Source organism: Ctenopharyngodon idella, chromosome 8 (assembly GCF_019924925.1).
Source record: "Ctenopharyngodon idella isolate HZGC_01 chromosome 8, HZGC01, whole genome shotgun sequence".
Lineage (NCBI taxonomy): Eukaryota > Metazoa > Chordata > Actinopteri > Cypriniformes > Xenocyprididae > Ctenopharyngodon > Ctenopharyngodon idella.
The window spans coordinates 26,077,503-26,099,849 of record NC_067227.1 but is presented as its reverse complement, the minus strand read 5'-3'; the positions used below and the strand labels follow the sequence as shown (position 1 = coordinate 26,099,849).

At 36.3% G+C, this 22,347-nt stretch overlaps 1 protein-coding gene across 1 annotated transcript in view; it reads right to left on the bottom strand.

Annotated features, from left to right (window-relative positions):
- The window catches only part of agbl4 (AGBL carboxypeptidase 4), a 359,863-nt gene that overhangs the window by 3,732 nt on the left and 333,784 nt on the right, over positions 1-22,347 (bottom strand). Inside the window, exon 11 of the mRNA XM_051904378.1 lies at positions 15,221-15,383. Coding sequence (XP_051760338.1) covers positions 15,221-15,383 — 163 coding nt within the window. The remainder of the gene's footprint in view (positions 1-15,220; positions 15,384-22,347) is intronic.

Below are 22,347 nucleotides of genomic sequence, written 5' to 3'. Positions count from 1 at the left end.
AGATTATCAGTGAATAATATAATAGCTTCCACTTGTATATGTTCCTCACAAAATATACAGTACCGGTCAAAAGTATGGACACACTATTTTTAATGTTTTTGAAAGAAGTCTCTTATGCTCATCAAGCCTGCGTTTATTTTATCAAATACAGAAAAACAGTATTATTGTGAAATATTATTACAATTTAAAATGATGGTTTTGTATTTTAATATACTTTAAAATCATTTATTTCTGTGATGCAAAGCTGGATTTTCAGCATCATTACTCCAGTCTTCAGTGTCACATGATCCTTCAGAAATCATTCTGATATGCTAATTTATTATCAATGTTGAAAACAGTTGTGCTGCTTAATGTCTTTATAACCTGTGATACTTTTTTCATGATTCTCTGATGGGTAAAAAGTAAAAAAAAGAACAGCATTTATTAAAATAGAAATCTTTTGTAACAATATACACTATTCAAAAGTTTTTATGAAAGAAATTAATACTTTTATTCAGAAAGGATGTGTTAAATTGATAAAAAGTGATAGTGAAGCCTTATATTGTTAGAAAAGATTTCTATTTTGAAAAAATGCTGTTCTTTTTAGCTTTTTATTCATCAATGAATCCTGAAAAAAGTATCACAGGTCCCAAAAAATTAAGCACAACTGTTTCCAACATTGATAATAACTGAGTATCAAATCAAGGATCGTGTGACACTGAAGACTGGAGTAATGGCTGATGAAAATTCAGCTTTGCATCACAGAAATAAATTATATTTTAAAGTATACTAAAATAGAAAACCATTATTTTAAATTGTAATAATATTTCACAATATTACTGTTTTTTTCTGTATTTTTGATCAAATAAATGCAGGCCTGATGAGCATGAGACTTCCTTTAAAGACAAAAAATAGTAATGTGTCCAAACTTTTGACCAGTGCTGGAGTGCTGGAGTCATTTAAATACATTTGCTTTTGCATGTTTTTTTAAGCTTGAAAGCTCCAAGCCTCTATTATATATATATATATATATATATATATACACAATTTTAAATATCTATATTTGTGTTCCACAGAAGAAAGTAAGTCATACAGGTTTGGAACAACATGAGTAAATGATGACAATTTTCATTTTATAGGCCTTTAAACTGTACATTTGAAGATTTCAAATGAAAGCAAGATCCTGTGATATAGATCATACAGTCTAAGTGTGTACTGGACTGTGATGGATCTCTGTGTTGTAGGACACTGGCTCAGAATAGATGTTCCATCATGAACTGATAAGGAAGGTTTTCTCCAGCTGTGTGTTGTGGTTAACCGGCTGCTCTTTTGGGGCCGGACACTGTTGATGAATGAACACAGAGGTGTTATTTTTCACCATTGGCTGTCAGCCTTTTACCGATGTTCTGAGATGACATGTCTGACTGTCAGGGCTGTTGGAGTGAAACAAGAGCCCTGGAAGAAAAACAAGGTACAAAGCGATTCAGTCGTTTTTTATTTTTATTTTTCCAATTTCTTCCAACAGTCAAAAATCTCCTTGGCCACATAAATTCCGAGGCCATGGCTGGAATCCTATTATCCCAAGCTGTTAACTCATAAACAATCCCTCTTTGATGGGAATGCACCAACCAAACGACTTTCTGTCATGTCTCGTGCATGTAAATGACATGCACATATTCACACCCTAAATGACAATTCAATCCATATTTGACTCTGATTTACGTATGCACTACTGTGTTATTCATAACCGCATCAATCGCCAAATATATTATGAACATTTGTCAGTGAAATAAACAGGCACTCAACATGACCTTGATTAGCAGAGAGGTCAAAGCGTCTGTGTTTAAACCTTCCATTTGGGCTCTCTGATCCAGCCGTTTGCTCATCACCCCCTGCTCTCGGTGGCCTTGACAGCCACTGCAGTGTATGGAGTCATTCTGGGTTCCATCCCTCACCCAGCGGGCTGATGGGAACTCTCTCCATGACTCTAGCCCCTGTCTTCACACCCCATCTGGCCAGGGCTGCAAACACTGCAGCCTCCAAAAACAACGGCTATTTTTGGATGCCGGGCAGGGAAGATGGCACGGTTCACTTTGAAAGGATGACATGGCATGACATGGCATTTCTGTTATGTTTCTAAAGTGCACCGTATTGATTAAGAAAAAGCATAAAAGATTACGAAGAAAATGTATTAAAATAATAAATAACATTCAATAATTCAAATAATATTATTAAGAGAAAATTCAAGAAAAATGTTGAAATATTGGAAAATATAATAATAATAATAATAATAATAATAATAATAAGATATGTCATTATTTTTCTTTAATTTTGCACAGTATTATCTAAATTATTTATTAATGAATTATTATTATAATTTTCAATATTTCAACATTTTTCTTGAATTTTCTCTTAATAATATTTTTTTGTTTATTACTTTGTTATAATTTATTTAGTTATTTTATTGTTATTTATTAAATTATTATTTTGTTATTATCATTATTATAAAATGAATTACTTTTAATAATACTTTTTAGCAATAAACATAACTCATAATATTACCTTTATTATTATTATTAGTAGTAGTATTATTGTTCTATTTTAAAAATTGCATCATAATATTATTGTATCATTTTTAAAATAAACAAGCTTGTTTAATTTTGCTGAGTATTATATAAAATTATAATAATAACAAAAATAATAACAATAAATAATAATAATAATAATAATAATAATAATAATGATTTTTTTTTTTTTTAAACAGCGTTGTTTTAAAACTTATCAGAACAGACCAGAAACCCATTTTTGGTTTACGACCTACCAGTTGAGAAACGCTAGACTTTAATGTTATCAAGTCTGACAATAGTATTAGTCACTACACCAAAGCCTCCTCAAATCTCTCTCACCCATGACATCTTTGCTTTGACCTCGTGAAAAGTTTCATCCTTCCCCTCTATAAACAGAAACTCTTCCAGCCAGCGTGTGTGTGTGCGTACGTGGAGCCCTGACAGAAATAGCCCGGGACCCTGCAGTGTGCAGATGGCCTCTCCACTTGTGATGTCACATCATACCCATTTATAACAGGAAATATGTGATGGAAGGTCTGATGAGGAAGAGGAGAAGGCTTCATCAGCATCACAGCTGTGAGCGGGACTCTCCCGCGCTCTGATTGGCTGTTGGCCACTGCCCAGCAGCAACCAGAATGCCTAGAACAACCTGGAAGCAGGGGGAAATGCAAGGTACTGCCAGAACGTGGGATGTGGCCTGTGGAGGGCCAGAATTTTCCAGAAAATCCACCGTTCCACCTGGACAGTAGACAAGAGCTGTTGCATAATAATGAGACATGAAGGTTAGGTATCCTGCGTGGTGAGGTGGTCACGATCGCAAAACAGAAGCCAGACTGCAAACATCACGAGGCAGAATTACGCTTCACAGTTAATCACTGATGTGAGAGGAACTCTAATAAATGGGAGGAATTTTGTTTAGAAGTAAACAGTAATGAAAATAACCCTAAACCAGGTGTTCGCAGTCATTTTATGTAAAAAAAAAAAAAAAAAAAACTCTCTTAATTACTTACGCATTACTTACATTCCCAAGTATTTTACTATATATTAATCGCGATTAATCATTAGACAGCACTAATATTTAGTGCCGTCAAGCGATTAATCGCATCCAAAATAAAAGTTTATTTACATAATATATGTGTGTGTACTGTGTATAATTATTATGTATATATAAATACACACACATACATGTATATATTTAAAAATATTTGACTGTATATACCGTATATTTATATAATTTATATTATATATAAATATAATATTTTCTATATAAATAGAAACATTTTTTCTTAAATATATACATGCATGTGTGTGTATACATAATATACATAATAATTATACACAGTACACACATATATTATGTAAACACAAACTTTTATTTTGAATGTGATTAATCACGATTAATTGCGATTAATCATTGTAAATATTTCTTAAATATATACATGTATGTGTATTTATATATACATAATAAAAATACACATTACACACATGTATATTATGTAAACAAACTTTTACTTTGGATGCGATTAATCGCAATTAATCATTTGACACCACTAATATATATATATATATATATAGAGAGAGAGAGAGAGTCAAACCAAAAATTATTCAGACACTAGATATAATTTTTTTTTTTTTTTTTTTTTTTTTTACTAGTGGGTGTAGGACACTATAGTTCATTTATGTAAGTGAGGATGGCAAAATAAAGTAAACTAACATATTATACCCCAAAAATTATTCAGACACTTTGACCTGACTATATTTTGCTTAAGTGTTATCTGACATAATTAAGATAAATTTTTTTCTGACACAGTTTAACTCTGAGATGTTGTCATATTTTATTACAATTTCTTTTTAAACTATAGTGAATAAACTGTATTAATGAATGAAATGTTCAAGGTGTCTGAATACATTTTGGTTTATATATAAACCAAAATTTATATTTGGCTTATATTTGGTTTATATTTTGACATATATATATATATATATATATATATATATATATATATATATATATAAAAATGCATTTTACTAATCGAATCTAATCTAATCCAACGTGGAACATATTTGGCCTTAATACAATCAAGAGCACTGGATCCTGCACAAATAAGTAGCAGCTGTTTTAGGGCACTCAGTCAGTGATTCTTCTGCGTATTCACCTTTTGCAGCAGCTGGCTGAGTTCACCTTTGTGTCTTTGTGTTTTAGCCTACATTTCACATAATATTTTAAGAGAAGCTGCATATTTTATATCTTGGAGTAACATACATCTATTAAAAATATGCTAAAAACATTTGATACCATAAATAAGAAATCTCCCCCTAAATTTGATAACCTCTGCCATATTTTTGTATGTTTTTGTCATCTGCACAAGTAAATATAAAGCAGTTTTATTTGAGTCTTTTTAAAAATTGTACTATATGCATGAATAAAAGGCTTTAAAGTCTAAAATCTCAGCAGGGCTCTTCACACCATGTTGCAAAAGTCTGGCGGTTTCAGTTAACATATTAATATGCCCACATTTTTCCCAGATATGTGTTCATACTGTGCAACATATTGTGCAGTTTTAAACTCTGTTTTTCAAGTAAAGCTGATTAAAATACAGCTAATTCAATAAAGTCTTCATAGAAATTCCATCAGAAACCTATGTATACATTGAGATTAGTTTCACTCAATGTTGCATGCATGACACATTATCAAGCATCTCTTCAAAAGCTCTTCCTAAAGTCACCAAAAAGTATTCACAGATTGAGCTATAGAGCCTTCTGTGACTTCAGTTTCCTGTGGGCTTAAATGGGTTAAGCAGTCCATGTCATTGGGGCGTGTAAGGTTTTTAATGTCATCGGCAAACGCTCGGATGTTTGGATCGATTGTCGTCTTTGTTGCGACTCAAGGACGGGTCTCCAAGGGGCTGATGAGATGAGACGGAGATGGACGTTTCCATGGCCTGACAAATAATTTGTTTACCGGATTGTGTATCTGCACGCAAACGCTCTCACACAGACAAACGGACAATGATGGCCCAATGACAAGGAACAAGGCACCCTGGTCTGGAGCCGGCCGTGTGTTAACAAGCAGACAAATTAGGGACAAGAGTGGCATCAATACAGTGGAGTGACAGGCCTGTCACCAGGGTGTCACAAAGTGCCAATTAACAATGCTAATTAAAACGGTAAACAAGAGCACATAAAGCACGCAGGCATTGTCTCCCCGCTGCTCAAACTCCCAGTAAGGACCTTTTGTCCGGCCTCTGTAGGGCGAGACTTAAGTTAACTGCCGTAGAGGACAAACTCAGGCTTTGGAATTTCATCTGGCAGAAATCCGAGCAGGAAATTTTAATAATGCTTCATAAGTGCTTCAACGCTTCAAGTGCATCTTAATCAAATACATCAACGTGTCACACACACACATGCATCTAGACAGTCTGCAGTACACGCGATGTAACTTGGCAGACCACTCGCTGCCATTTTCCCATCAGAGACGGCCCTGTTGTAGTGTTAATAGGAAGGAGATGACCATGGGCAGTGGTGCTAAAGGGCTGAGATAAGCACTCTGGTATGAAGTATTGGCTTTAAGAGCAATGCAGAGGTTCAGTGGCTGGATTGGCCACAGGCCGGATCCGTCTGCACCCACACAATCAAATCCATTTCATGCCATAAAGCTCTCAAAGACCAGAACACTGCCGTATCTGATGACCTCTTAAGACAATCTACTCCACAGATAGAGAGCGAGAGAGAACCATATCCATTCCTTCATGACCATTAGAAGTTTCTTAACTCACACTGGAAAGCACCGAATCCATCTAAGCCCATCAGCCAAAAAGTATAAAACAACGATCTGACTGAAAACAGACAACTGATGACAACATCTTTCCAAACACTCGAAAGCCAAAATGAAATTTCTGTCATTGTTTACTCTCACTCGTGTTGTTCCAAACCTGTATGACTTTCTTTCTTTTTGAAAAGCGTTATTTTGTCCATACAATGAAAGTCAATGGGGTCCAAAAAGCATGTGATTGTACGGACAAATGAGACATTTTTTGAGATTTATGTACCACAGAAGAAAGTCAGTCATACAGGTTTGGAACAATATAAGTGAGAGTAAACAATGACAGAAATTTCATTTTTGGTTTCAGTGTTTGGAAAGATGTTGTCATCAGTTGTCTGTTTTTAGTCAGATCATTGTTTTATACTTCTTGGCTGATGGTTTAGATGGGTAAATGATGAGTAAATGATGACAGAGTTTTATTTTTGGGTGAACTGTCCGTTTGAGTGTTTCTATTAGTAAGTAATTAAAATCTTAATTTATCACTGCTGCAGACATGCTACACATAAAAATTAGGAAGAGTTAATGAGGCATTAAGAGCACTGCAGTGAGAAAGCAACTTTGAAACTGTTAGCTATTAGGTACTCACATTTTAAAAAACTCAGTAATTTAAATACAGTCAAGATTTTTTTTAATAGAAAAGTCACACAACAAGATAATGCTATGATGTTTGAAATGCTATTATTTGGTATTCAGAAAAAGCCCTTCTCTTTACTGCACTTCTGCCAATCAAGCTATTGTTCGGCTGATCTCATGTCAGTCATTGGCAGTTAACTTGAGGATCAACAGGCTACGACTGATGTTTAAGGCAGCTGCATCCACTGAGCTGCCTGATCTGACATTGTGCTTGTGCTGGATCACTTTATATGTACGACCTATTCTCAAGACAGCACTGCAACATTTAAGCTCGCTGGGTCCAAACCGAAGCGTCTGACATTGAAGGGTGGTGCTTGATTGAGTGGGACTTTTATAGCTTAGCCCAGGGATAACAGCTCTCTCAGTAGCCGTCTGTAGCCTAAAGGACAAAAGAAAATGGCACAGTCGCCATAACACGGCGCGGTTTTTCTCTCTCACGCTCCTTCTCTCTCCCTTCATTGATGACGAGAAGTAGAAGACTTGTTAACCTGTCAGACGGTAAAGGGCAGAGGCAAGATTATTGTGAATGTCTCTCTGAAACATTCCCCATTTTAGGTGTCTAGCACTAAGCCTTATACTAATCTTTACCTTAAAGCTAAGCTTTAACCTTAACATGTTGTTTCGATCAAACACCACACCCTTAAATGCAATCATAATTCTAATCAATCCCCAAGCACAGCTTTGATTATGTCATGGGAAATTTTCACAGAGACGTGATTTATGTTTTTGGATAATCCTTTGTTGGTCCTGAAACAACATTCCTATATAGAATGTTTGAGAGAAATGATCAGTTACCCTAACCAGGTTGACAAGTTTTGGCTGGTTAACATGAGAAGTTAGCCCTTGCTGGTAGATACCAAAATTAGGTATATAGAAAGTTAATCACTGAACAACAAACTAATAGTTTTTCTGACCAGTGCTAGTGGTTGAAAATAGTGCAGTTTTAAAAATAAACAAGCCAAACTGATGGGTTTACTATGTACAGCATATTACATATGAACACATGAGGGCACAATAACCGTCTTCCTCTCACATATGACGCATACAACTAAAAAGAGTGCAATTTCATCCATTAGATGACACAGTCTCTCTACTGTAATTCTAATCAATCCCCAAGCACACTTTGATTATGCCATGACAAATATCTTCAGAAAAAGAAAACTAAAATGGATTCCAGCACGGATAGCACACACCAGCCAAAGCATGTCTGTACCACAGATGTCTGCTAAACTCAACAAAACAAACTTTATTCAACATTTTCTGAAGTTCTTAGGACGATGAGCTCTGAGACATCCGTACAAAGTGATTTGAAAGTCACAGAGTGAGCTCGCTCCATCAAAGCATCCAGCTGGGTGTTGAACGAGATCCCAGACTCACTCGGCGCTCACCTGTTTTCGACACTAACGATGGTGTGTCATCAGAACTTCTCTCCCACTTTTTCAAATGAAATTGGAACAGCAAGACTTGGACAAAAAGCATTCCATTATCCCTCATCAATTAAGTTGTTTGGTTGGAGATAAATGACAATGATTGCGGTTACTAAGTGAGATTACTAGCAAAAGTAAATATCTTTCGTTAAACTGACAATCGTTATCAACAGTTTGGAATGTCCTGTAGAGTTCAGTGATTCGTAATCAGAAGTACTTGGAAAGATTTTGATAGGAAACGATATAAATAAAAAATATATAATATAATTTAAATAATATACAAAACATTGATAAATTAATGTACATTATTATACAATCTACATTAAGTAGGTATATTATGTATTCATACAAATATTCCTATTTATTATATTTATTTTCAAAAAACTCAAACTCTAAAGGCCCGTTCACACCAAGATCGATAAATATAAAGATAACAATAAAGATATAGTTCTAAAAATCGTTCTAAATATAAAAGAATATCTCACACCAGCTATAACGATAACGATATAGAGAAAGAATAAAGTTGGGATCACTTTCAGAATGATTTTTTTTCCAGCTGTTGACTGATAAAACACTGAGAGCCAATCAGAATCCATTTTAATTTTTAAAATGTCAGACGACATTGTGGAAAAGTTAATCGCCGAGGTCCAGAAAAAGCCACCACTGTTTGACAAGTCAAACCTCCATTTCAAGGATATTTTAAAGAAAATGGATATATGGAAAACAATCAGTAATACTATCGGAATAAATGGTGAGAAGTATTAACAACGAGATCATTATGACAGGCTAGCAAGTGTAGAACTGGGAGTGTAACATAAAAATTAGGCCTAGCTCAGGTATCCAGTGCTTTTTATTCCACTATATTGACTTCGTCAGCTAAGTTCACTGTTAGATTAGATCGATTACACTAGCTATTCACTTGAAACATAGCATGCTGAGGACATCTGCTGGTTAAAAATGTGTAAATGCAACAAGAACAGCAAAAACATGTTGTACAAACTTAGAAACTACAGCGCACGAGTTTTGAATAAACAGACCGTTATCGTTCGTTAGTGTGGACGCAAATATAGTTATCGTTATCTTTCTTGGTGTGAACGGGCCTTAAGGATACATGTATAGATAATTTTTATTTTTCAAATTTTTATCGTTTATTTTCACAAGTTCAAAATCTTAAAAACAGTTAAAATGCTAAGTATTATATGAGTTTAAAGTAACACGAAATTTGGCGTAGATGATGAGGTTGTGGGGGTACATAACACCTTATAGTGCTATAGTACACACATTCATATACGGCTTGTCTCACTAAAAGGTCATTTCAAACCACACTCTATGTTGTCAATCTAAATTCATAAATCGTCATAACCACCTGCAGCAGTTTCGTACAGAGACACCTTGGCGCCACAGGCATTAACCAGCTTATAATGCCTGGGGGATTCTGTGACGATGATAAAAATCGGTTACAGGTTAACAACGACCGAGTCAGGCATCCATCATAAATTTCTTCAGTTTTGTGTGACATTACAGGTGGTGATAAATCATTAAATGTGCTAAATTATTCCCTCAGTGCGGCTGCTCAATATTCCTGATATGCTCAGTATTCTATAATGAGACAAAGGTGAAGCAAAAATGTGAGAAACTGAGCCATTTGACTGAAGGATCTTTCAATGTCTTTTGTCATGAATGCAGCATTATGGTAAATGGTGAGATCTCTATCCAGGTGGTGCCACTGTCAACATTAGGAGTACATTATGAATGTGTGTATGGGTGCGTGTTTGTTTAGTGGGGTTGGGAAAGGTGAATTAATTCCTTTGCAGGTAATTATAACGTTGTCATTGTTTTCGTTTTTTACCGAGGAGTGAAGTCATGTCTGTAAAGGTCTCTGCTGATAATTTGCACGCTCCATAGACCTGCCAACCGGCCTGTAAAAAGTGGCATGTCACATTCTGGTAACCTCTTTGCCCCCAATCTTTGCACTACATGCCACGGCAAATACCCTTCCACTACTGGAGGCTGACACCCTCAACCCTCACGTGCCACACACAAACTAACACACACCCTCCCAGTTCTAATAACCTTTTAAAAGTCACAGCATGTACAGTTTTTCCCTCAATTGTTTAGCCTCTAAAATCAAATCTAATCTAGACTAACATCTTAAACCAGTTTAAAAAAAACAAAAACAAAAAAAAAAAAACTTTTTAATGCCAAGGACTATGTGAAATATGATCCTCTTCCTAAAATATAAAGGCAGTTTATATTTTCAGACGCATTGATGTTGTCATTTGACTAAAGCCAAGAGAAATGATTAAAACATTATCTGAAAAATATTATTATTAATTCATTGTTAATAATTCATTTTTGTACAGTGCTTTTCACAATAAATAATGGTCTCTCTGAAATCTCTGAAATTTTCAGCAGACCCTAGTTTAAACCCCCCTGACTTAAGATACAAAGTTCTGTCATGAAACTCTAGATGGCGCAGGTCCTTAACTAAATATGCTTGCAATCACATTATTCTCTACATGGCACAGCTGATTGGTTCCTACTGTATCAGCAGCCAATGAGCTTGAAATACTTGGTCAGCATTTGCTGTAGTAGTTGCAGCACGCTTTCAAAAACCCTCCACCTTCCCCAGCTCCACCTGTATAGATCTGCTATGGGTAATTCACGTATGCTATATTGTACAGCAGCAGCAAGTCTTTCTTACTCACAGCAGCATGTCGTGTATGTATTGTATGTATTCCTCAAATAATATTGTAAACACAAAACCAAAATTGTACATTCAGTAAATGTTTGAAAAATTAGATTGGATTATTTTTTATCGCTACACTCACTGCAATTTATGAAGATTACAGTAGCACTGTTTCAAAGTTTAAAAATATATATGATTATATATAAATGATATATAATCATATAAAATTATAATTATTACAATATATAATGTTTAATAATAACATTAATACAATATATTTGTTGTAATAAATAAATGTCATTTCTTATAGAATGTGCTATATGTTTCTTAGCAATTGAGAAAACCGCTAATCTATCTTCCTCTGTTTGTGTGTATGGCTGTACATGCGAAGGCCAAGCAACTGTCGTTATAGTAAAACATGTAAAAAAACGGACTTTTAAGAACATTTAAAGTGGTTCTCACTGTATTAAAGGCTCATAAACGTCTGTGTGTGTGCCCAGATGTGTACGACAAAGACTTACAAATGATCTCCCGCTAAAACATGCAAACGGTTCCGGGTTTATACCCAACATCTCCTACGATTCTTCCCATCCAGAGTGGCAGGTTCCTTATTGTTAGCTTGTGTTTTGCACACACCTAATAAACAGCACAGCCCACAATCAGCTTTAACCTGTCGCTACTTCACGGCACAGATGTTTTAAGTGATGGGGAAAAAATGCTGTTTCAAGGAGAGAGGCCTCACAGGTAAGTTATGACTCTTTCCAGCAAGCTGTAAATTGCCTTTTTTGTTGTTTCTATCTTTTCTCTGTCACTAAGGGAAAATAATCTGCAGGGCTGTGGAGTAATTCTACATGGATGGGTTTCTTATTACCGCGACTAGAGCGGCTGGGCCTTGGAGATGACAGCCCAGTGAGGCAGCAGGCGAGTGGAGAGAAACAGTGAAAGCGATGAGGCATCAGTCAGCAGCTTTACTGCTCGCTCTGAGATAAACACCCAACAAATAAATAAATTAATGCAAGAGAGGCCTGTAAATATGAGCGTCTAGCAGCTGGGTGCATGACAGAGTGATACAGGGGTGAAACGCTCACACATATGTGCACACACACACACAGAGACACAAGCTCATAGTTCAGCGAACCCTTTTCCTATCACTAGAGGGCACTTAAGCTACACACATCTTGGGTTTGCACAAAGACACCTTTTAGTCATGGAATTCACTCCTTTATATAGAGCAGCTTTCAACTTTAGATTTAGATATTAATCTGCACAGAGCACCCCCAAAAAAACATCCACCGTTTCCCAAAAGCTCTCCGGTTCTATATTGCTGTAGACAGTATTATCTTTCAAAAAAGGTGTTGCTAGACCCTATTTAAGGTCTTAGCCCCCTTAAAATCTGTGATTAACTTCATTAATCATTCATTAAAAGTACTCATTAAATATTATTTCTTTGTCTAGTCAGTGCTGCTTGCTTTGCAGTTGCTAGGCGGTTGCTAAGGTGTTCTAGGTAGTTGCTATGGCATTACTAAGCAGCTACTATGAGGTTGCTAGGGTATTCTGGGTGGTTGATAGGGTGTTGTTAGGTTATTATTATTGGTTTCTTAGGCACTGGTTGTTAAGGTGTTCTGGATGATTGCTATGTAGTTGCTGGGGTATTCTGGGTGGTTGCTAAGGTGTTGCTAGGGTATTCTTGGTGGTTTCTTAGGCATTGGTTGTTAAGGTGTTCTGGATAATTGCTATGTAGTTGCTGGGGTATTCTGGGTCGTTGCTAAGGTGCTGCTAGGGTATTCTTGGTGGTTTCTTAGGCATTGGTTGTTAATGTGATCTGGATGATTGATATGCTTTTGCTGGGATATTCTGGGTGGTTTCTAGGGTGTTGCTAGGGCATTCTTGGTGGTTTCTTAAGAATTGGTTGTTAAGGTGTTCTGGATGATTGCTATGCAGTTGCTGGGGTATTCTGGGTGATTACTAGGGTGTTGCTAGGGTATTCTTGTTGTTTCTTAGGCATTGGTTGTTAAGGTGTTCTGGATGATTGCTATGCAGTTGCTGGGGTATTCTGGGTGGTTGCTAGGGTATTGCTAGTTGTTTGTTAAGGAGTGCTGGGTGGTTGCTATGTGATTTCTAGGGTATTTTTGGATGGTTGCTAGGCAGTTGCTAAGGTGTTCTGGGTAGTTGCTATGGCAGTTACTATGAGGTTGCTAGGCATTGACAGGGCATTGCTAAGGTGTTCCAATTAAAGGAAAAAATATTCCCTAAATGAGTCCACCTGGGACTAAAATCCTAGAATTGCCCCTAATCTTACTAATGGATTGTACACCTGCTGGTGTTTGCTCAGAATTAGGTTGTAAAGCAGGAGAAACCTTAACCCTCATGACACTGATCTCCCACTGAAACGTATGCATTATGTTCTTACAAACACACAAATACTCACACGGACACTCTCACACAACATCCTCATTGACACGACTTGGCAAGTCGACTTCTCTCCTGTGTCTAACAGCCAACCGGGTCAAAGCTTCGCTCTCTGATAATGATTCCCAGAATAATTAAGAGATCAATGAGTGAGCATTGCTCCCGGTAAATAAGGGGATGGAGTTGTACGACCGGCATGCAGCTTAAACGCAGGGAAGAGAGCCGAGCTTCAATAGAGTGACATTATCACCCCAGCCTTCATTATCGAACCGTGACACCACCCAGTATGTCGCTTGGTGCACCTACATTGGAGAGATAATTTCAGAAAGTAAGACAGCAGCACAAGTCATTGGCTTTTGTCTACAGAGCTGCAGCATCGATTCGAGAAAATCGGGTCTTTACACCAGCCATATGTTCCTCATGAGGGGGAAAATTCAATGAGAGTGGAGTTCTTGATCGCTCTAGTTGGAGCAAGACTCTTTAGGGAAGATACGTAGTGACCAGGCTGTTTGCTTGTCACTGAACAAACCAACTCACAAACAACTTATAACCAACAGGATCCAGCTCCTCTTCAATATCTCTCTGTCAATAATACGACCTGTGGTTCCTGTATCTAAACACCCAAAACTTAATCAGTTCACTATGAGACAGAACAAATTTGTAGAGACAAAACAAAATGAGAAATTCATCCTTCATCTGTTCATTTTATCTTCCCTTCCTCTTTCAGACAGCAGGAGGCTTCAGGGTCAGAGATACCCAAGGAGAACAGAGAGAAACAGAAGTGTCCAAGGTCTATAAAAACTGGAGAAAGCTATTTCTTAGCATTCCCATTCATCTCAATGCACACTGTCCCAAATCCTTCACCAGGGACTATTCTGAGATGTGATGTGAAAGGTTGCAGACAGGGCAAAATATACGTCTGTGCTTTGCTAAGACTCCATAAAAATATAAATAAATAATTAAACAAATTTATGTACAATACCATTCAAAACCTTGGGTTTGTAAGATTTTTGAATGTTTTTGAAAGAAGACTCTTAATGCTCACCAAGGATGCATTTATTTGATCAAAAATACAGCAAAAACAGTAATATAGTAAAATATTATTGCAATTTAAAATAACTGTTTTCTACTTGTATGTATTTTATTCCTGGAATGGCAAAGCTGAATTTTCAGCATCATTAATCCAGTCTTCAATGTCACATGGTCCTTCAGAAATCATTCTAATATGCTGATTCGATACTCAGGAAACGAATTTCCTCAGGAAAAGAATTTCTTATAATCAATGTTGAAGACAGTTGTGCTGCTTAATATTTTGTGGAAACCATGATACATTTCTTTAATGATTCTTTGATTAATATAAACAGCATTTATTTGAAACATTATAAATGTCTTTATAGTCTCTTTTGATCAATTTAAATGCATTAAAAGAATCTAACTGAACCCAAAATTTTGAATGGTACACTAAAAAAAAATTGGTGTAGGATTTACTTTGAAACAGTTTTCACTCAGAAATTGCTAGTAAATTTCACAAATAATTAACGACAAGTAACACAGTGAATTAAACATGAAATATTGAAGTAGAAAGAAGTTTAGAGTGAAGTTTAGATATATATATATATATATATATATATATATATATATATATATATATATATATATATATATATACGCTGAAGGAAGAATGAAAGGATACAGCCATCCTCAGTGTACGGCACAGGTGAGGTGCTTCCTGCTGTCAGGTAGCTGTAGAAGGAGACCTCCAGCGTGTAGCAGTATGACGTGTCGTCCAGCAGACCACCCAGGAAGCGCCGACCGGTGCCGGCCTTGACCAGATCACGGTTAAATGTTGTACTGGACTGGAGAGGACACACAGAGACACAACACAACAGAATGATTAATAACAGTAAAATAGAGAGAACTTGGGAGCAGGGATGATTTTTTTTTTAATTTTTTGAGTGAGGAAAGCATGAAATACAGAGCTGTGATTGGCTGATTAAAGGCACCTTTTAAAAGGCACAGTAAGTAAGTTTCACCACTAGAGGTCGCTTATTCAAAACAATAACAAAGGCGTAGTTTGATGATGCCATGAATGAGTGTGGAATCATGGGAGTTGTTGTTTTCACCTCTACAGCCGATGGAAAGCAATCCGATGGGACTCAGGCAGAAATCATGTTCATGGATGAGCTAATATATTAAAGTTTTACTAACGTTACTGTGGTATGAAGCAGGTTGGGGCCGAGAGCCTGCATTTTACGTTGCTGTTTATTATGCTTACATGCCGCAGTCAGCCACCACCGCTCCTTTCGTTTTGTGGCTTATGTCTATTACGATTAAAGTTTAACGTCCACCTCCTTAGTCCCTGAACTTTGTTACAGTAACGTTTGATGAATTAAATTCCCATTATTATCTCATTCTAATGAAATAGTCACGAGTGCTGAATTACTACTGATACAGGCCACTTTATTTGACAAATTAAAATTGTGGGGTAGCACAGCACTGTTTTACTTGGTCAGAACAATCATACTAAAAAAACATTGGAGTGTGTTCAAAGTTATAACGTTCGCTCGGTGGCTGCTATGAGACACCTGTTACACACTGCAGGAAGCTAGATCCATATTAGAATATCATTAATAAAAGTTGGATGACTTGTGCTGCTAAATGGCATGCAATTAATTTTAAAATATATTGTATGGTGGAGAAAATGCTGCATTACTGTTACTACAAATAAAGCTCTTTCTGATTATGCTATGTTAGACACAAAATAGTGTTGTGTCTGAGGCATGATACAAACATGTTACTTGTGGTAAATCAAGAAAACAAGAGATTCAAACAATAAGACTAACCTTGTTGAGATATATAGAACAATGATTAGTTTTTTGTCGTTAAATGTATCCAAACAGTTGCTCACCTGTCTAATAAAACGCATAATATATTAAAGTTATCTTTGGTGTTTCTATGGTTTCTACAGAAGTAAAACCGTAAATCAAGGGTAGCGCGGATATGACGTCATTGACAGCGACACAATGACACAGGCCATTACACTGGTTAAAATTGCTGATTTTGCTGGATTTAAACATTGTGGGAAACATTTAGGATAATTTAAGTACATAAGTCAACAAAATATATAACATTGTTTTAGTGGTTTTTGGATATTTTAATCAAAAAATCGTACATATTGTGCCTTTAATGCCCGCCCATCTGTATGAATGGGTCAAACTAGTGAAAATCAATGGAGTAAACAACTCGCCTACTCAGAAATCACCATGTTTGATCTCGTTTGAATATAAATGAACTTGAAATTGCTTGGGAAAAAAAAGATCTGTGAGTGAGCGGTTTTTTAGTGAGCACTCAGCTCGGTTAAATTAAAAGGGCATCTCCTCCATACCTGCAATGATTACGACACCTGCTGTGTTTACCGAGGATTTGTTGACTAATGGTCCAAAAAGAAGGTGGCTATAAATAATACATGAACAAGTCAGTATTAACAAATAAAAGCACAAAACAGGCTTCTTACTCTATTTTTGTAGTTATTATACAAGCAATGTAAAAACTGCTTAAAAATGCTTGAGACTTTGATTTGACATTTAGTTTGTATTATATTGTATTATTTATTAAATAACTGAATGCTCTTTCAGTATCAAAGGCTATGTTCATAGCAAGAACACAGTGGAATCAATCAATAAATTAATAATTAATAACTTCAAAACTTATTTAATATTATACAAATAAAAGGGAATAAATATCAAATATAAAAAAATAAAATATTACAGTAAAAATAATATAAAAGAATACTGAATTTATAATAAAAGTGTTGATGGTCCCATCTGTGGTGCTATAGTGCAAAAAAAACAAAAAAAACAACAACCCCAAAGAAGGGTCTTCATTATTTCCTCATTTCATAAGACCACAAACACACTAAGCAGCTTTTGGGGAATGACAAAAAATAAAAAACAGCACAATAATTACCCTGAAAAGATTCCCCCACAAAACCGATTTTATTGTACACTAGGTTCAGAGTTGCCACAAGGAGGAAGCTATTGATTGGATTTAGGAAACTAATTATGGATCGCATTGGATTGGCCTGATAATTTATGCCACTTTGCCCATTACAAAAGTACTTAAGTATGCTGGCAACTTTTCCCTGCTCTCCACTTTTCCTGCAGTTGTGTGCTTGCTTACACTGCACTCTCTCCGCCTTTCCATGGCTCAGCTATAATGGCTGGTAAATGTTTGCTTTTGCCCAAGAAAGGTGACTGATCTAGTGTCAGTGTGACGTGTAGCTGGTGGCTAAGCGCAGTTGAGACATGACTCTCTCCAGAGGCAGCTCTCCCTCAATATGCCGGATGAACTTTGGGATGGCTGTGTGCTGAATAGGCAGAGAGAGAGGGCAACATGCCAGCTGGAGACCTGCCCTCTATGCCCTCCTGTCATCACACACACACACACACACACACACACACATACACAAAACAAACGCATAACAATGCTTCAGAGAGCTTAGCTTCAAAACACACATGATGCATTAGAACCACAAAGAGAGAGCTTACCCTTAAATTGAGCACACACACAAACACACAAAACACAAACAGCGTTTATAGAGAATCATAAATAATGTGGTGACATTTTTTCTGCGAGGCAGAGAATAGTCATGGGCTGTGAAAAGCGGCTCTTTGTGTAAGTATGAGAGAAGTCTGCAAGATCTAGATGGGTGACTGGGCAGAAAAGGTTAGTCCTTTGCCCGTATTCTGCTGGCTGAGCTACTGAAATGTCACACTTCCTGCATGCTGAAGGTCACTGTTGCAGGCTGGAGGAACTGCATGCTGACAAAGAGAGCGACACAGAGCATTAGGGGCCACAGGGAGGGGAGAGGGGGACCTCCACAACGGGACCATCGCTGGAGTTAAACTGTAGGTAAGCAAAATACAGTGCTGCGTTGAGGTCACACACACAACTCCGCCCTTCAGGAAACAAGCACATCCATCTGTCCATCCATCCATCCACTTGTCTATCCATTCATCCATTTAGCAACTTTCTATCCATACATTTATCTGTCTACTTGTCTATCCATTCATCCATTTAGCAACTTTCTATCCATACATTTATCTGTCTATCCATCCAATCTACATCACTGTCTATCTGTCTCTCTATCTACACATATTTCCATCCATCCATCCATACATCCATCCATCTGTCTGTTTTTCTGACTATCAATCTATCCATTTACCTATCTACACATTATCTACCCATATTTCCATCCGTCCCTCCAGCCATCTACCTATCCATCTACATATCTACCCATTTATTTACCCATATTTCCATCCATCAATCCACCTGTCTATCTATCCATCCATCCATCCATCCATCCACCTGTCTATCTATCCATCCATTTTCTGTCCATTAATTTATCCATACATTATAAAGGCCTGACATAGTTCAAGCGAAATCGAAGAACGAACTGGTGTGACATCATTTCAAACAAAATTCAAAATACGAGTTCATTTCGAGTTCACGAGTTCATTCAAGACAGCTTGCCAAAGCGAACTTTCCGGAAAAGTTTGCTCTGGCTGGTAAACGTCCTCAAACTACCAGAAGAAGAACGAAAAAGAACTTCACAGTAAGTATATAGGGCCTTAAGTCAATCCATTTATTTACTGATCCATCCAACCATAAAACATCCATACATTTACCTATTCATTATCAACCAATCCAACTTCTATCCATTCTTCAATATTTGAATTTATCAATCTATCAAATTATCAATCAATCTGTTCATCATTCTATCCATTATTTATCCATACATCTATTCAGTACTTATCACCTAAAAGTTTATCTATCAATCTACTATAAATTTTTACATTTTGCATGCATCCATCTTAATCAAAATATCATAAATTATAATGATGAGATCCTCTGGAAACTATAATGGAACCAAATGAAAAGAGGAATAAGAAAGAAGAATGGTGAAAGAGTGGAAGGGGTGCAATGAGCTGGAAGACACATCCATCCAAACGATCCCTCTGAATACAGGCGAAAAATAAACCAGAAGTAAATTTGTAAACAAACAAAGCAAATAAAGAACAACCAATCTTCTTGATTCACGCCATCCCATTTTGACATTGAAAACCGTCTGGAAATTACCAATTAATATATCTGTCAAGTGAAAAAATGAGAAGGGGTTGAGATATAGAGGATTCGGTCTGTGCCGATGAGCAGACGGAATAATATCTCTCCAGCTCTGTGTTATGAAGGCACTGGGTGCACGGATGGTTCATGTATCTTTTCAGACGTATATAAGCGTGTCTTCATCAGCATGCGGTTCCCGGCTCATCCAAAAGAGCTTCACCGTGGCAAATAGTTAAAGTGTCTCTGCTCCTCTCATATAGACACCTCATCAGCAATATTGAGTCTGGTTATTGTCTTGCTCTGCAGAATTGAAAAGGTTACTTGCCACCCCTGAAAAAATAGCTTGTGTTGATGCGCTTCATCTTGGAAACCAAAAATTTGCTAATTTATAGGGTGTATTGAATTTTTGGAGAAAATACCAATAGCGCTTCTCCATGCACCGTTTGCTAATGAGTATAGAGCTAAGAGTGAAAAGGCTGACGGAGATGAAATTCAGCCAATGATTTTCTTTTGCTGAAGAAAAAAGGAACCTATCAGTGTAATGGTAGTGAGAAACTGTAATGTCATCTGGTAACGTCATGCACAACATTATGCTTCCATTCCTAATTTTTATCTACATGCAGTCACACATAATGCAATAATAACATATTAACAATTTATGAGATATTTCACACTGTATTCTTCAGAAATGGGAGTAAATCTGTCAGAGCCATAGCCTAGCAGTTAGCGCATATGCTCCAACACATTAAAGGGACAGTTCAGCCAAAAATGAAAATTCTGTCATCATTTAGCCTCTTCTGTTCCAAACTTGTCTGCCTTCATTACTTCTGTGGAACACAAAATGTAACATTTTAAAGAATGTTGGGGTTCAAAACGACATTGTGAGCCACTGACTTTGAATGTAGAAAAAAATGTTCTATGTGTTACACAAAAGAAATATAGTCACACATTTGAAGCAACATGAGGGTGAGTAGATGATGACAGAATCCTAATCCTTTAAGCCAAGGTGCTTATGTAGGCAAAATGTACAAATACTGTAGGTACATACATAAAAGCAGCGTTGGGTGTAAAGCGTTACTGTAATTAAATTTTTTATCCACTGAAAAAGTAAAGTAAGGGATTAGCTACTGTTCATTTTTAGGTAATTTAATTACAGTTACTTATAATGTACTTGCGTTACATACTGTAAATTAGTTCAACAGTTCTGTATAAATCAATATTGAATTTAAAATCTAAATTTGTCGTCTAAAGGTAAAAGTGAACACTGTCTCTTTAAAATCGTTAGCTGTAGTGCAGTTGCGCGTGAGTTCGCAACTTCGAACCAGTTGGCTGCGTAGTCGCTGTCTGAAGATGTTGGCAGAAGCGAGTGGCTGTTTTGCAGAATGGAAATAATCCAATAACTTCACTTTTTTGACACAGGTAGGCAAGAGCATTACGGTAAAATGTAAGCTATGTCCTAGAGAGAAAAAACTGCGCGCTCTCTGAGAGACTGTCTTCAGTCAGTGCGCTCTCGACCAAAGCACACACACATAGCCTGTCGCGAGTGTCAGATTTTCGCGGTTTATTACACATAAACGTTCAAATACACACACAGTTATGTCAAAATGCCCGTCTTGGCGTATATTCGCGTTGGTTATGTGAATGTGAACAGCATGTGTAACAGCATATTGTCTCCGTCCATTAGGTCTTAGTGACAGCAGTCTTTAAAACATGCTACTGTCTGCTATTGGCTGTCTGTATTATAAATGATAATCAAGCAACAAAAGAAAAGCTTTAATAAGGATTAATCTATGTTTAATTTATACAGTTATGACTGTGCAGAGTTATTTTATATTTGATTATTCAATTTATGTGGTATTTTTACTTACTACTATTAGACCTACCTGGAAAAAAAAAAATATAGCATTGTTTTATTTGTATTTTTATATATTTTTACCGTGGTATCGAGTATTGTGCACTTTTGGTGGTATCAGTACCGACTACTAGATTTTTGTACAGAAGCCCTAAAAGGCCATGGATTATTATTTTTTTCTATCTTGTTTTGTTGTGATCATGACTTAATTTTCTCGTGATCTCGAGATAACAAAAGTTGTTTTGTCGTGATCACGACTTAATTTTCTCGTGATCTCGAGATAACAAAAGTTGTTTTGTCGTGATCACGACTTATTTTTCTTGTGATCTCGAGATAACAAAAAATTGTTTTGTCGTGATCAGGACTTAATTTTCTCATGATCTCGAGATAACAAAAGTTGTTTTCTCGTCATCTCGACATAAAAGTTCTTTTTACAGTGATTGATTCTGAAACACACTGTACCCGGATTCTACTGTTGCTATAGTAACGAACACAACTTTCACGCGCATCTGATCGACGGATAAATCATGCGCTCTTATATCTTGTGGATATTTCAGCAAAATGTTTACTTCACTTAATAATAAAGTTTACAATAAATAAATACATATAGGCTAATCAATCACTGTTCAATAAATGTACGCTAAACATTTTATTTGTGTAATTAACATGTTTAATAATCAACAGAGCATTCAACATCTCAAGCGCAGCCAGAGTGCCTTCAGAAAGATGCCAAATTATTCTATAATTCTAAAAATTATTAGATTAAACCCACTTTATTTTCCTCATTCGTTTGAAATAAAATTATATTACATAATGTTTTTGTTATTTTTATTCCTCATGTAGGA